Here is a 16,810-nt window from a genome sequence, read left to right on the forward strand (position 1 = left end):
ACTCCCATTAACATCAATGGGAATTTATCCCATTAACTTCAGCAAATTATAAAACAGAGCCATTAACTTTAGAAAGCTGATGAAATTGCAATTTCTTACTCTACTTGGACTTGACAGGGCCAATTCAGGGAATGTCTTGTCCAAATAAATGGTCTGATTATGACCACAGCAATGATTATTTCAAGAAACCAACCTTTCTCTGCTCCATTCCCATAAAGGAATATATTACTTAAATAGCACATCTAGTGATTCTTGGTCTAAAGGAAACACCATCTTAATTTAACTGTTCTCTTTCTTAAGATGTGCTTCTTATTATGCACATAGAAAGAAATCCTAATTAAATATCCCATCCAAATGGAATAGTGAGATGAGATTACTCACCCCATGCTGCCGAATATTTTAGGGAGTGTGGATGGGAAATTAGCAGCCAATGGAGTCACTCATTCATTCATAAAATAACTGACAGATATACATATAAATAGGCTAGACATGGAGGGGATCCAGCGATCAAAGTGGCTGAGATGCTGCCCTCCAGGAGCAACCACTTCACATGTGCAAACAGCTGCAAAACAGGGGAGAAGCAGGTAGGCCAGGTGTTCAGGGAGGATCCAGGAGCGGGTACTGAAAGTGCTTCCTTGGTCAGGAAGGGCCACAGGGGATTGTAAGAGCAGAGTACACAGAGAATAGATAGACTAAATTCTGGTTCAGCTTCCCAGGACCCTGGGCCCATTATTTAACCATTCTAAACATTTGTTTCTTCATTTGCAAAATGGGGAAGTAAAACTACCTGGGGCATGGAGTTTTAGAAAGTATTAAATGAAAGAATATATATGAAGCACCTGGTGCAGTATCTGGTACATAGTAAGTGCTCAATAAATGGCACTATGCTATGGCCTGCCCTGACCAGGCCAGCCAGCAGTGATCCCTCCACATCTGTGCTCCTTTGGATCAGCCCCTAAGATTAACATGATGAAGTAGTGTCCTCTGTTGTTCCATGCTATTGTTTAGAATCTATTAATTTCTCTGGGCTCCTTAAATTCAAGTTTATACTCTTTCCTATATTCCCCCAAGCCCTGATAACAGTGCACATATGTAGGGGTCACTCAATAAATACTATGGATTGACAAAGGGGTTTGGGAGAATGGAGACATTTGGGAAGTACAAAGTCTTAGACACTTATTGAGACCTATGGTGTGTGGGAGAAATTTCCCACTCTGGGGACCCAGAAGTGACATCTTCTGAACTGACCCAGCACTGAGCTTGAATTAGATGCTTCAGACACATAAATATTTAAGTGGCCCATTTAATTTTGGAATTGAACCCACAGTGCTTAACCACCGAGCCATATCCCCAGCCCTTTTAATTTTTTTATTTTGAGACAGGGTCTCACTGAGTTGCTTAGGGCTTTGCTAAGTTGCTGAGGCTGACTATGAATTGTGAACCTCCTGCCTCAACTTCCAGAGCTGCTGGAATTATAGGCATGTGCCACCATGCCTAGGCGATCCATTTATTTTTGAAACCAAGTTGCCACCTAAAGTTTACAATAAATTAACTGAGGAGACGGTAATTAATAATTTGTATCCAATGACTGAATAACCAAGTTAGGTATCACAAATCTTACGTTTTGAAGAAGACATTAGTGTCTTACCAAATTAGTGGATTTTAAAACCATACATGATTCTTTTTTAAAGAAAAGTATTAAAAAAGGACACAAAAATAAATGACTTATAGACTGTGCCAGAAGAAAATTAAATAAGTTTTCTTTGGGAAGAAATTTTGAGGTTATAAATAATAAGAAATCATGTTGCTAATTTTACCTTTCCAGTTCATTTCTGGCAAAGGAATACATATCACTAACTCTAATATCTAGTATTAATGTGATTTCATCATGAATCTACAAATGCTCAGCATTAATTGACAGGTAATTATGGAAAGGAGCTGATAGGAAGATGAAAGTTGCTTTGATGGCTAACCAATAGTCAAAATCAGTTACTCTTTTACTTTATTCATCTAGGAACTGAAAACATCATCCACTGGGGTCTACCTGACAATCCTGACTTCATAGTCAATATCAAAGGTGTGATCAGATCTTTGTTTCCCCTTCATAAGCAGAGAAATCAACACCTTTTACTAGCAACTAACAGAATAAAAAGAATAATTATTTTTCTCAGAATTATTACTCATTTTTCTAGTTTCTTCCTTTTTTATTTCTTAAGAAAGTACTTTTTCTTTCATTTACTACTTCTAAACACTCTTCTTGAAGCGATTACATGATTGTACTGCTCTATCACGAAGATAATGTAATGAGAAAAGACATAAATGCTTCAGAAATGCCCGTATTAGCAAAAATTTTCCATTGCAGGTGGACACAGACTGGATTACTGAACTAGAAAAGAAGCCTAATGCTTTCAAGTCTTTTCTAGTAATGAGAATCTTTGGTAAAGAAATCTTTCAATAAAGTGGTGGTTTGTTCTATATATAGAAATACATATAAAAAGCTGAAGAAAAACATTAATTTGAATAAATGAGAGTAAAGTCTGCCCTCTGCTGCACTTCAGTGGTCTCCATCCAGTCAGGTTTTTGGTTAAATAGTTCAGCACTAACAAATCAATCTCAAATCATTAAAATTTTTTTGTAATGCTGAAAAACAATATTAGTGCCTAGATAATAGATTAAAGCAATTATACTATTATTATTTTAGGACACTGTAAATTTCTAGTACTGATGTATTTTTGTCACTAAATGGCATTTATAAAATAATAATGATGCTGAAATATATATGAATCGGGTAAAGTATGTCATTCCAGGGAGCCAGCTAAGTTGGTCATTGATAATTTAAAATTTTTTCTTGTTTGGCTTAAATAAGGGCCAAAGCAATTATATTTTAACAAAACAAAGATGTTCTTATCTGAAACTAATAAAGATCCAATTTTTGATTCATCCTAAAATTTTGGCCAGTTTCTCATTAACTGACTTGATGTCATTGCTTAGGCTTTGCAATTTATGTATTTTTAAGTTTACCTTGAACTCTGGCTTTGACCAGTGTCAATCAAAGCCATCAGATTCATGCATTCTTCTCTCCTGGACCCATGTAGGTAACTGATTGAGAACTGACCAAACCAACTTGACTTTTGCAAAGATGTGTCCATCACTCAATCAAGGTCTGTGTTTCTAAGAATTCCCTCCACTGGGCATTTAATTTTTTAAAATAATTAAATGTTCTATGTTTACAGAATAGCTTCTTTAAAAATCTATTTTCATTTCTCTTTTATTTTTATGATGAAAACACAATGCTTCATTTCTGATACCAACTTCCACTCATTCCTCAGCTAATATCTTAAGCAATACTGTCACAAACATAAGATTTTGGCCGCACACACTTGCAAGGATTTAGTAAACCAAGAAGATTTTTGTCCATAGGAGAGAAATTCTTATTCAAACCTACAGCAAAAATATTTAGAAAACTGCCAAAGTAATTGATTAAAATGCCAATTGTTATTCAAATTGATCTCACTGTGGATCTGTTACTTAAAATGAAACATTCAATTGTCCTACAAGTGGCTTAAAAATCCAAGTTCTTTCCTTGTAGAGGAAAAATATATATAAATAAGAAGAAACATTATATCAATATTCACTGACAAACATTGCAAAGAGTCATTTGTGTAAAACTATTTCGGTACCTATGACGTCACAGAGCCGCCCCAGCTGCCTGTTCTGCTGTATGTTGAGGTCGGTGACACCTTCTCGCGCATGCTGGGAATATCCTACAAGGCAAACGAGGTGTCAAAACCCAGAAAGAGCAAGTCGATAGAGCAAAATGACACATGAGAATTTCAAAATGTCACAGTCCAAAACATCTCTGTAGTATCTTGCAGAAGCAATACTACTGTGGAGAAAAAGGTCCTTGTTCCTCTGGGGATTAAGTATTATTCTGGGAGATGTGCTAAGCAGTACCTTCTGCAATATCAACAAAGCTTCTGAGAGTCATGATCACAAAAACATGGAGAAAATTCCTGACATTCAACATGACGTTTCAAAACTGCATGTAAGAACCTTACACTTGGATTATAAAAATTTGTTTCAATTTTTTAACTTGTGCCTCCTGTGTGGCATTTTGATGATGTGTTCCAGAATCAGTCTAAACGGACACACAGATTTCAGATAAACCCCTTACTGTCAGGAATATGCATTTAAGGAATTCTTATATCAAAGAAAAAGGTTTCTGCTCTCAATCAAAAGAAATTTGATCTCTCAAAGTGCAATAAAGTTGAAGGCAATGACTTTGTCAGTACCAAGCAAAGTCCTGAAGTTTACCTTCCTTCTTCTGGAAATAGCAAAAGGAAAACTTGTACAGATTACTATTGTCCAAAAAATCTTCCAGGAAAGTAAAGCAGCAGCAACACTTGCTGCTGATGTTTCAAGTCTTAAGAGACAGGGGAAAAACATGGATCCGGACAGGAACTTAAAAGGCATGCATGCTCATGGGCACTGTCATTGTTATATAAAATCAGCAACTGAAGGTGTGACTTTTTTAAAAAATAAAACTGCTTTTCACATTTTGAAGAGATGCTTCAATGCCTCCTTGTGGTTAGTGAGCCCAAACACACGTTTCAAGTTCAACTGCTGTAGATAAAGTGGTTTTATAGGCTACAGCTTCAAGATGTGACACTGATTTTCTTTTCAGCATAAGGAAAACTATAGCAATTCAGGCAACAGGGCTTCAGACCAAATGAACTCTGATAATTGGCTCTTTGCTTTGATGTCAGTGTTTAAATGCTAGACAACGTCTGGAAAGTAAATGAGCTTACAGTTCATCTTGAAGTCTCTCTTTGCTTTATGTATATGAATTTAAGAATTAAAGAGGCAGAAGGACCAATGGGCTGCTGGAATTACTTTAGAAAAAAATATTAGATTTTCAGATAATTTAGAGAACCATTCCATATATGATAGCTAATATAGACAGGTCCAATTTCAAGGTTGTTTTTATATGTGACTGCAACATTCTGCATGTGTGTCAGTCTATCTGTGTTCACTTAAATGTTTCGAGAGATATAGTGTGAATAACATATATCAAGACTATAAAAAGGTAAGAAAAATGCCTAAGCGGTGCAGTATGATTAAGGGCCTGAGAGCACACCAGGAATGCATTTCCTTTCAGAAGTAAAGATAAAAGGCAGTATAAGATGTCTCATTAAGATGATGTCCAATTTAAAATATAAAAGATGTTTGATCACTTTGTAGCCGCATAGGCAGCCTGTAAGGGAATAAGTCTGTATTTCATTCACGTGGTTGAGGTCAGTTTTCTGACAAATTACTTGGTACCTACGTTGCCACTGATCAAGGAGGCATGGAAGATGTCTATGCAGAATTATGACAGAACTGGTTACCCTCTTATCTCTACTAATGCACCCATTTTAAAGAATCTCACATTAACAACAAAACTGAAACAGAGGGTTGTATAAAGTCATAGATACAAAAACAACTTGTAAACTGCAAAGTGCTGTATAAGTGTAAGGTATGTTAATATTATGGGGCATGCACACCACAACCACAACAAATTCTGTGACAAGCAGTATGGATGTTCTGTGACAAGACATGCACAGGTCATCAGTGCAGCAGAAGTTGAGAGTCAATTGTTTTTGAAGTCAGGTTTATTACTATGTTTTGTACATCCACAGGCATATATGTTGATACTCAGGTGAAAAGATCCCCACCGTGCTGGCAGCATGTACTGAATACTGTAGTGACTTAACAGGATGTTGTGGCTTCGGGGAGCTCAGTGGACATGCCTGGTAGCAAGGAGACATCGCTTGTAATATAATCTACGAAGACCTGGCTACTTCAAAAATCAGACTAGGAACACTGGGGATTTTCTTTGCAGGGGGATCCCCAGGATTGAACACAGGGGTGCTTAACCACTGAGCCACATCCCCAGCCCTTTTTTATATTTTATTTAGAGACAGGGTCTCACTGAGTTACTTAGGTCCTTGCTAAGTTGCTGAGGTTGGCTTTCAACTCATGATCCTCCTGCCTCAGTCTCCCAAGCCCCTGAAATTACAGGCATGCACCATCGAGCCCAGCCACAGAGGGATTCTTGAGAGACCATCAACCTCAACCCTGTCCTGCTATAGATGAGGAAACTCAGGGTAAGTGCCTGATCTCTCCAAGATCACGTAAGTGTACAAATTATTATGCAGCACAGCTACTACATATTTAGCTCTTGTGATCAATTACGTTATATGAAATAAAAGATAAGACTCTCCAAGTGGACACAGAGAACTCCAGAAGGGGAAAGTGATTTTGACTTTTCTTACTTTAAATTTTAGTGTGTCTTGGAGGGCAGAATAATGGGCATCCCAAGATGTCCTTATCCTAATCCTCAGAATCTGCACATGTGGTAGGTTACATGACAAAAGGGAAATAAAGTTGCAAATGAAATTAAGATTGCTAATTGGCTAACCTTAAAATAAGGAGATTATTCTGGATTATCTGGCTGGGCCTGATGTAATGATAATGGTCCTGAAATGTGGAGGAGGGAGGCGGAAGTGTAGGAAGTTAGAGATGTGACTTAGAAAGGCACGGGAGTTGCAACATTGCTGGCACCAGAGATGGAGAAAGGGCAGAGAGCCTTCTCCATGTATTCCTGGGTGGATGGCTTCTGCAAGTTGGGAACAGCAACTATTCTTCCCCAGGGCCTCCAGGAAGGAAGGCATCTCTGCTGACACTTAGATTTTACCCCATTCACACATGTGGATTCCAGAGTTGTAAGCTCTTACATGTGCATCATTAAAAGCTATTAAGTCCACGGTATTGTCTGTCTTCCCTTGCTCCCACCAAGGACCGCCCCTGTCAGACACCTGTTTCTCTTGCCACCTCAGACTGAAAGCTGAGGGAGGGTCAAGATCGCTGGTACCTGATATGTACTCAGTAAGCATTGCTGGTGTTGTCGTTGACATTTCTTTCCTAACCTCAGTTGAGCCAAACTCAGAAAGAGATTCTCAGAAAGAACTTAAATATAGGGAAGTTGTTTTCACTGCAAGTATAAAACCACTTGAGCCACCAGAGTACAGCTGCGCCTTACACAGCAGATAGGCCCTCACGCCCCGACCAGCCTTTCCTGAGAAGGTTCTGAGCCTCCCTTCACTGTCGCTCTCCGGCACACTTTCTTCACTTTGTTTCTCATGTCATCATTACACGTTTCCCTGTGCTTGTTCGCTTGTGTTGTCTGTCTGTTCTCTCCTGGACCACTCCATACCCTAAGCTCCCTCAGAGCAGTCACCTGTGGGGTCTGCACAAAGAATCGGTCTCATGTTCTCAGCCCTCTCTCCCATGTGTTCTGTTCATTCCCTCCATTCTATCAACTCTCTAAAACTGGGTTCTCTTATCTGGAAAACTTCTGATAAATTCAAAGAATGAGAAACAGGATTTGTAGATTTTTTTTCAGGTCCTCATCAGCGCAGGGAAACATCCCTGGCAGAGAGAGACCCTCTCTGTCTCTTCCTTTTCACTCTGGAGAGGAACACAACCTCTTTCTTGATGCCTGTCCTCATCACCTGCACAATATTCCTCATTTGATAGAAACTTCCATCTTTTCTCAAATAAATAGTTGTGACACATTACTGCTTCCATTTCACATCAAAGATTGTTACCTGAGAGCTGCCTCTGAAGTGATTCAACTACTTTTGGTCCTTTCCTGAATCAAGGATGTCCCTTGGTGATGACTGACAATGCTTCTCCATCTTCGCCACCTTTCTGAGGCCCCACTCCTACAGGAACACCTATCAGGTGGTGCTAACTGCCTCTGCATCTGGAGGACTAGCCTGCTGGCATTGGCTTTCCTTCACTGTAGCTACAGAAATCCAAGAGCTGGAGCAAGGCCATGCCCAGTGAGCAGGCTCCATGGCACTGGTGTTTGACTCTGAGAGGCCCCTGTAGTTGCAGCAGATCATGTGTTCTTGAACACTTGGTTCATTACCCTGTGGGTGACTCCTGTTTCTCCTGTCTCCAAGTCCTAGCCTTACAGTGGTACTCAAGGCAGAGACAGAGTTAACAACATTTTCCTGGGTACCAAGTGGTTGATCTTCATCTGATCACCCAGAGTTGTGAAAACAGTCTCAAATCAAATGACCAAATGGATCTCCCTTCAAAAGGGCAAGGACTTTCTCTTATTCCAACTTTTTGTCAGTGACTGGCTCAGTATTGCATGCAACTAAGGCCAGTGATTCTCAAGTTGTGTTCTGGGACCTGGCAAGTATTGAGATCATTTCAGGGGCTCTGCAAAGTCAAAACTACTTTCAAAATGATACCAAGATGTTATTTGCCTTTAAAAGTCTCTTCTGTTACAAGTTTACCAAACACAAAAAGTTTATCGATATGATTGCAATTCCACATTGCAAGTAACAGTTTTTATTACCATTGTGGACTTAATAGAAAACCAAAGGATAATATATACAATTTCTAAAAAGACTGTAAAATATATAAAATATTCTTCCCTTTTCCAAAAACTTCTCTCTGTAGGGCCAGATTTTTTTTTCACATGCTTCATTTGAAGAACATATATAACAGATTGAATATAGAAGCAGTTATGAGACTCCAACCACATTCCTATGAAGAGATTTGCAAACCTGTCGAACCATGCCATTCTTCTCACTAATTTTTTTTAGGAAATAATCACATTTTTATGAAAATGTGTTGTTTAGATTAACAATGGCAATGGGTTTATTAGATAATAAGTACTTTTAAAGTTTCTTTGTTTAGTTTCTAATATAGTAAATAACAGTAGATATAGTTCACTTAAACCAATGCTCTTTCGGGTCTTCAGTTACCATTATGAGTATAACGGGGTTCTGAGATAAGAAAGTTTGAGAACAACTGAATAAACCTTCTGCTATTTTTATGAGAATGAAGGAGATTACATTATTTAGTATGTGCAAAATTCATTCATTTCTGTTCATTTCCTAATTTTTTTTGGGGGGAGGGTGCTGGGGATCAGACCCAGGACCTTGTGCTTATAAGGCAAACACTCTACCGACTGAGCCATCTCCCCAGCCCCCATATCCTAATATTAATCCATTTCATAAAAAGACCATGAACAGGTGTCACTTGACACCCAATTTAGTGCTATTTCTCATGGGTCAAGATCAATTGAACATTTTTATATAAAAGGGTCATTGGGTCAACTGTGATCTAATCAGTGAATGAGTGTTGATTTTTTTTGACATGGAAGAATACAAACATATTTAAATTTTAGTTTGAGCTATAAAAATTTTTGAAAGCTTAAGTGTACTTCGCTCCAGATCCCCAAAACCTGGGTGTTTCTGGGAAAGTGTCTGGGAGACATTGGCAGCTCAATCATCCCAAGGATCTAGTGTGGCTACTCCTAACTCATTATGGGTTTCATGCTACCTGCCAAAATACATGAATTCTGTGAAGACTGGATGGAAAGTCCCAATTTCCCAGCGCCGAGGTGAAAAAACAAAACCTATTTAATCTTTGGGTTGTCAACTCAAAAGTGAGAAAGTAGAGGGATGGCAATGTGCTTAGAAGCACAGTGGAAATGATTCAGATGGATGCTTATGGTCACAGTCCTCTGCCCTGCCCCTGTTTACAGAGAGGTAAACTTCAGCTCTCCTTCTGGGGAAGAGAATGCAGTTAGGACACAACCATCTCATGAGCATCAGGGCTTTCTTGGTTCAGTATATGGTCAGCTTCACACAAAAGCACATTTCTGTCTTTTCTTATAGGCTTTTGTGATAGTACAGACCAGTTGAAAAACGTTTTTCATGAATTTCACAATAACACCATCCACAATTTTTATGGCATGGAATATTCTGGAGACCAATAATTGTGTTAACCCTAAGGATAATTTACTGAAATAACACACATGGAGAAAAAAAAATGAGGATGAACTCTGCATATTACTTTTAGCCATTACATTGATTGACTATGAAATAAAAGATCATGTACAGAAAAGAAAAAAAATCCCACCTCAATATATCTCCTATCTTTATTTTAAAAGAGGAAGAAAGCAGATGTGGTGGTGCACTCCTGTGATCCCGGTGACTAGGGAGGCTGAGGCAGGAGGTGGGCAAGGCTGAGGGGCAGCCTCAGCAACTCGGCAAGACGCTTTTCAAAATAAATAAGGACTGGGAATGTTGCTGGGTCCTGCACCCCTGTGTTCAATCCCTAACACTAAAAGGGGGGAAAAAAGAGGAAGAGAAATGAGAAGGGAAACTCACTACTGGAGAGACTGAGCTGGCTGACCTGCTCATGGCATCAGAGTCCAATTCTTGACACATCTCATTGAATGACAGTATATTTAAAAATGTCCCTGAGTTTAAGTAGAACAGTACATATACTTATGATGTGCTACAATAAAGAAGCCCAGGGGTTAAAACAGGGAGGAAATAACTTGGCCAAAGGAACTGGAAGCAGGTTTAGTTTGCAGGTTTTATTTAGACCTCTGGTCTTTCTAGGGGAATTAGGATTCTTTGTTGCAATTCCTTTTTATTTGATTGATAGATTTTGCTTAAAATAGACCCTAGAATTCTATTTCTGCTATGAACTATGGAATATTATTTTGTTATAATTATATTTCATTAATAAAAATGATAAAAATATGTAATATCCCATTAAGAGATCAGCCTATATATTTTGGAAAATAATTTTTTTATCATCTTATAAAATTACAAGGCCAATCAGTTCCTTTAAAGAATTAGTCAATAGCATTCCATTTCTGTGGGTTAAAAATAGCTAAAATATTTGTTACATCTAGGAACACTACCTGCAATATGTAATAGTCAATCAAATTTCATAATGCCCCCATTCAATTTACTCTGCAATGTGTTCTTTTAATGTTTGTGTTATCAAACTACACATTTAAAACTACGTTATAAATGTATAGTAAAAAATGTTACTGAAAGGCCATCTTTTCTGCGATCACGGTTTGAAGAAAGCAATTATTCCCGTGTGTGCAAAACTGCATAGCAAATAGTCAAATGCCTACAACTGTAATATATTACGTGGTTATCAGTACTTAGTTTTCATTTTAAGGGTTCAAATAAGTTAGTGCAGCCCCAGTTGGCTGGTGGCAGGGTGTAATTATTTCCAGGGTGATTCTGCAGCAAGTTTCCTATGAAAATAGAAAAAGAGGACCAGGCTGCACTTGCTGTAAGCGCCTGTCTGAACCAACAACCCTGCCCACTGATTTTGACTAGTGAATTTGTCTCAACCCTGGAAATAAAATTATTAGGTTGAATAGGTTGGCTTCTTTTGCAGCATATTTAGAGCAAAAATTTACTTCACTTTCATCCACTTCTATTTTTATGAATTGTGTAAGTCCCGGGTGCATGAGACAAAGAAGCCATGCTGTATGTAGCCAAAATCTCCTTTGTATGTTCCCTGGGGAAGTGGGAAACAAGAAAAATGAGCCCCATATCATTTTTTTTTTAAGTATAGTTTAAGAATTCTGTCTGTACAACAAACTGAATTTGATATCCACAAAACATTTTATAAAACCTAAAGCACAGATTGTAGAAACAAATTCTATAGGATCAAACCTCAAATCCCAAGTATTAGTCTCTTGTGCAAAGGTACAGTTGGACTTTTAAAATGCTCAATTGAGAAAAATATCTGAGTTCATTTTTATCTTTTAAAAATACATAAATACATTTTTCTTTAAAGTAGGTATTCTATCATTTACAAACAAAAATTACTGCATTAGGGAAGCCTTCATATTTATTATTTATTTAAACTGTATATATACAATTCAGAAGAAAGTCAGTTTTAATATAGAATTTAAAATAATGCTTTCTATTTCTCATTTATTTGACCAGATTATTTTCCACTTAATTAATATCCAGGAAGCCCTTTTGAAATTTTAAGACACTTTAAATCATTTTTTATTACCCAGTTTACATTACCATTATTTTCAAATTTTTGCTTCTTTGGAGACTCCTTTGTATTAGACTTCTCTGCAGGGCCATTCACATGGGGTGTTTTGAAAGGTGAAAGGTGGAGTGTAGGAGGAAAGAAGTTTGTGGAAATTGCACCTATACACCACACTAGTGCTTATCACCATTGCAAAGTAGGGACCCTGTTTCTGGTCCTAGTTTTGGATAAAGTAGAGAAAGCAAAACAAAATTCCCCACCTAATATTAGGTCAGGTCCACAATTAGTTGCAGAAGCAAAGCCTCTTGCACCTTTTTCTAAGGACCTGAGTCAGTTAATTGGGTCTGCAATTAGCCTCTCTGGTTGCAATCAATTACAAGTGCAATTTCTGTGTGTGAACTAATTTTGTGTGCAAAAGTAGTCTCACCAAGACAAAAGCCTAAGATGGAACGAAATTCAGATCTGTCTTACCTTACTTACATCCTAAGAAGGAACAAATTTCTTCTGTGAGCTGTAAAGTGGAGCAAAACTAAAAAACTCTATGCAACTTAAGTGTTTTCTTAACATTTGCATGAGTACTTAACTCTATGCAAATGCTCAAGAACCTTGGAAAGTTTGCATTACTTTGTTACTATTAATATTTCACTGATTTAAAATAATCTTAAATAAATGTTTTCTTTTTTTTTTTCCTATTACTATTTAAATGTGTTTTGTTTCTATACTATACTTCAAAACACAAACTGGAATATTCACACATGAACACAAAATAAGTTACAATCCATAGATCAATTACTGCATTGCTCTATTGAAAGGGCCTTAACAAAGAGCTAATATGGAGATTCAGTGGGTTTTGCTGTTTATCAAAACTCATATCAAGTCAACAGAGGAAATTTGGTCTCATCCAGGAAATTTAACACGCTAGGTAGAAGCCAAGCAAAACAAACCAAACAACGAGACACAAATCCCAAACATTTTGATAGCAGCTCACGTTTTTTAAAGAACTTCCAATGCAAATTTCTAAAATTCCCAATGTCATTTTGGCATACCTATTTTACCACTGTGTTTCAGACAACAGCTTTCAAGTTCCCCAATTCATAAATGTAATTAAATAATTACATTAGTGCTAATTAACATGAAACTGCAGATTATTTAAGCGCAAAAAACACTATTCAACTTCTTAATTATTCTTGTTCACACAGCATTTCCTTTTGCTCAGGCGCCCTAGGTGCAAATAAAGCATCCCATCTGCTCGTAATTAGAACTAAATAATTTCAGAGAATGTAGCTTATCATTTTGACTGCACATTTGATTAAAAACAGTGTACAAGCAATATCCTGGCTTATTGGCGTAACAGCCACAACACACACAAGCCTGTGTGCTTCTATCATTAAAGAAGATCGAAAACATTATCCGTTATTTCAGGGGGAAAAAATACAACTTTTTAGTTCATTTCATACAGATGAAAGCGAATTACAGCAAATCACCTCTCCACTGAATAGCAGCCCCCACATAATGACTTTATTTGCTTAATCCCCAAATTAAACGCCGTTTCGAGCGAGGGCCCTGTGTTATTACTCTCATCATGTCGAGAACATTTTCCTGCCGAGACCAATTTGAATAAAACAAGGGGCCTTCCTTGAACTCAATCAAGGAGCCATAATGTGGTGGGTAATAGAGGTTGCTGATAGATTTGCAGGCAAAAGTGTTATACCTAATGATGGGATATGGATAATCGTCCTCCTGGAGGTCCTGATGCGATTCCAGTTGGCTGCCAGATGCTAAAAATCAAGAAGAGCATTGATCAGTGACAGGAAGCTGTAGTGGATTCATCTAGTCAAACTTCAGCTGTTTTTCCACTGTACAGTTAAGCCAGGCATAAATTATATTAATTGATTTAATTACATACTTAAAACATCTTCCCCAATTAATTTAATTAGGTGGCTACATGATGCTACTGGCAGGGGAAGATTAGAGGCAGCTCACTTAATTAACAGAATATGAATGAAAAAAAGAGAAAGCAAACATAAATGAAATTGTGAGCACTAATTAAAAGGCTGTCTGCAAACTTAAATACTTTCTGACAAAGTGGTGACAGCAATGTAGACAAGAGAGGATTTTTTTTTCCCCTAGCAAATTAAAGTGCCAGAAGGTATATATAGGGGGGAAAAGGTAAAGCAGTTAAAACATCGATTTTCTGACAGAACTACCGTAGCTCAATAAAGGGACTTTACATCTATAGAAAAATTGCAGCAGATTTTGCAGGCACAAAAGTCAGATTCCCGATTAAGGCCAAAATATGTGGCACAAATAAATATGGGGCTTGTGCATCCTGCGTGGAGCAAAGTAAAAGGCCAGGGAGGCTGAGGGGGAGGGGAGTTGGAGAGGAAAGGAAAGATAAAGAGACAACTTATTGCAGTCGTTCAAGCAAGAACTGTTTAGAAAAGAAGGTCTGCCTTAGCAGCTGGCAGCCTTGTACACCTTGGCTCGGATTCGGAAATTCTCCAGGTGTCTCTGACGAGATTCCTTCAGGATCTTCTTCAGTCGCGTCTTATGGCAACGTAAAAGCCAAGCAAGGGCAATCACACCTGACGCCCACTTCTGCTGGCGGTAAACGAGGAAGAATTTTCTTGCTTTGTAGCATTTCCAGGTGGCTTGGATCTTGATGGCAGCCTCTGCCTTTCCACCTTGGCCCTTGAACCTCTGTCCTGGGCGGTTTAGCAGCATTTGGACGTGAACTGGGTTCTCCAGCACTGAGAGGAAGTTGTTTCGGGTAAGTTTATTATTCAGCTCAAACTCTGGAAGGAGGGTCAGCAACTTCTTCCCTTTAATTTTGACTTCTGGTATTGCGTAGTCCCTGAGAAACTTCTCAATTTGTTCCAAGAGAGAAAAAATACTCCCCCAAGATAAGCTAAAATGCTCTTTGAATGCAATGAAGTCTGGGGCTGTCCTGTCTATGAAGCCATCATAAATGAAAAAGTCATAATCCCATGGTAATTTCTGAGCTTTAGAAGATGAGATGCTTTTCATGCCCTGTGGAAAGAAAGTGTTGCCAGAAATGAGATATCTTGTTTAAACGAGTGGTCACCACACACGTACCAGCACATTGTCACTTACCCCTCAATGGCGGGAAGACACGGAGCCTTTCAGGGACTTAACATATGCACATTGAACTCTGAAAATCTGGCTAGTATATGTCATTAAAACTCATTACCAGAGGAATATCTTAGAGATTACTCACAGTCATTAACATTTTTATAAAAGTGTTATAAAACTGTCCAAGGAAAGTGATCATAGAAATGTTATGCTTTGGGTTTACTGTGATATGGCCAGCTGATCCCATGTCTTGTGATTTTACTTTTTAAATAGGCATGCATGGTCTTAGAGAAGTATGTTGCTGATCCCTTGATCATAACTTACCTACTAATTCTAAAAAACAGGGTGACATCTTTCTGGGCAGTCTTCAGGATAATTTCAAATATTCCCATTAAGAGCTGTTTCTGACCTCCTAACAAGGTATCTTTTTTTTTTTTAGCATTTTAGAATTCTTCTGACACTTTCTCTTAATACCAGAGGAGATGTCTTTTACAAGAAGCACGTTGCCTGTTATCTATGTTTCTCTTGACAAGTGTTCTTTTATTAATAGCCTAGAATTCTCTTAGGGACATATCTGAGACTGTCCACAGGTAGAATAGAATCAGAAATCTCATAGCAGATGAAACCAAGAAAGCATTTGCTTCCCATTTTGTTCCTATGTTGAAAATGAAAATTAAAGTCATGGAAATGCATGACTTTTATTTATAAATGATGTTGAATGGGGTCTTCTAAGAATGAAATGACAAATTTTTCTTCTTTTTCTTCTTCTATATTAAGTAAACAGAATAAATTCTATTTTAAAAATTAAATCAGAAGAGATTTGGATGGCAATAACAAAACATAATGTCATTCCCACTTGAAAAAAAGAAAAAGAAAATTTTGTTACCCACTGCAAATCCATTACATTTCAATTTTCAAAATCTGTTGCACTAGAAAAATACCATGGTCTAAATGTTCCAATGGCCTGGGGACTTCGGAGAAGAGGGAGGGTACAGACATTTCAGGCCCTGAGCCTTTCTTGTCAGGAAGTTAGGTATTTACTGTGACGATACTTTCTTCTTTTTTTGGGATGCCAGAAATTGATTGTCTTCAATTGTCCATGTTTTTATATGTATCAGCCTGTCTTTACCAAATTATAGGATCATTTTACTCTCTGCATTTTGAAGAGCTTTGGTCCCAGTTAATTTACTAGTAACTACTATGCCACAGCCGTCCGGTGAATATCGCTGTTAGATAGTTCATAGTTTGTCTTTTTTTCTTGTACTGGGGATGGAACCCAGGGGCACTTAACCACTGAGCCACATCCCCAGCCCTTTTAAAAATATTTTACTTAGAGACAGGGTCTTGCTAAGTTGCTTAGGGCCTTGCTAAATTGCTGAGACTGGCTTTGAACTCACAATCCTCCTGCCTCAGCTCCCCGAGCAGCTCATAGTTTGTCTTTACTAAATAAATGTTACTGAGAGTGATTTAAAAATACAAGGCAGAAAACTATCTGAGAGAAAAGTAGTTCGACTTATACTTACAATAAAGGGATAATAAGAAAATACAAGCAATTAAAAAAAAAAAAAAACCTTCAAATTCTCTTTTTTTCCCTTACAGGTACTGGGCAATAGAATAATTAGACTGTTATCTCAAGTGAAAATGCTAAAAAAAGCAAGTATTGAGTCCAAAATGGAAAATTTCCTTTAATTTTCGAAGCCAACTTTATATAGCAGTGAGCTTTTAACACTTTTAACTTCAGAGCTGCTTTAAGGCATAATAATAAGAAAAGTCTTTTTGTCAAGACTGAGGTCCTTTCTGATCTACCCAGGACACCCAGAGAGAACTC

General features: G+C 37.8%; 1 protein-coding gene and 1 non-coding gene across 2 annotated transcripts in view; both read right to left on the reverse strand.

Annotated features, from left to right (window-relative positions):
• Positions 1-16,810, reverse strand: part of Iqch (IQ motif containing H) — a 212,340-nt gene that overhangs the window by 84,601 nt on the left and 110,929 nt on the right. Inside the window, exons 10-12 of the mRNA XM_047540480.1 lie at positions 14,368-14,919; positions 13,601-13,667; positions 3,681-3,764 (exon numbers count right to left, since the gene is read on the reverse strand). Coding sequence (XP_047396436.1) covers positions 3,681-3,764; positions 13,601-13,667; positions 14,368-14,919 — 703 coding nt within the window. The remainder of the gene's footprint in view (positions 1-3,680; positions 3,765-13,600; positions 13,668-14,367; positions 14,920-16,810) is intronic.
• Trnai-uau (transfer RNA isoleucine (anticodon UAU)) lies at positions 8,969-9,046 on the reverse strand. The gene has a single exon. It is a non-coding gene; the product is annotated as a tRNA-Ile (tRNA).

Source organism: Sciurus carolinensis, chromosome 2 (assembly GCF_902686445.1).
Source record: "Sciurus carolinensis chromosome 2, mSciCar1.2, whole genome shotgun sequence".
Lineage (NCBI taxonomy): Eukaryota > Metazoa > Chordata > Mammalia > Rodentia > Sciuridae > Sciurus > Sciurus carolinensis.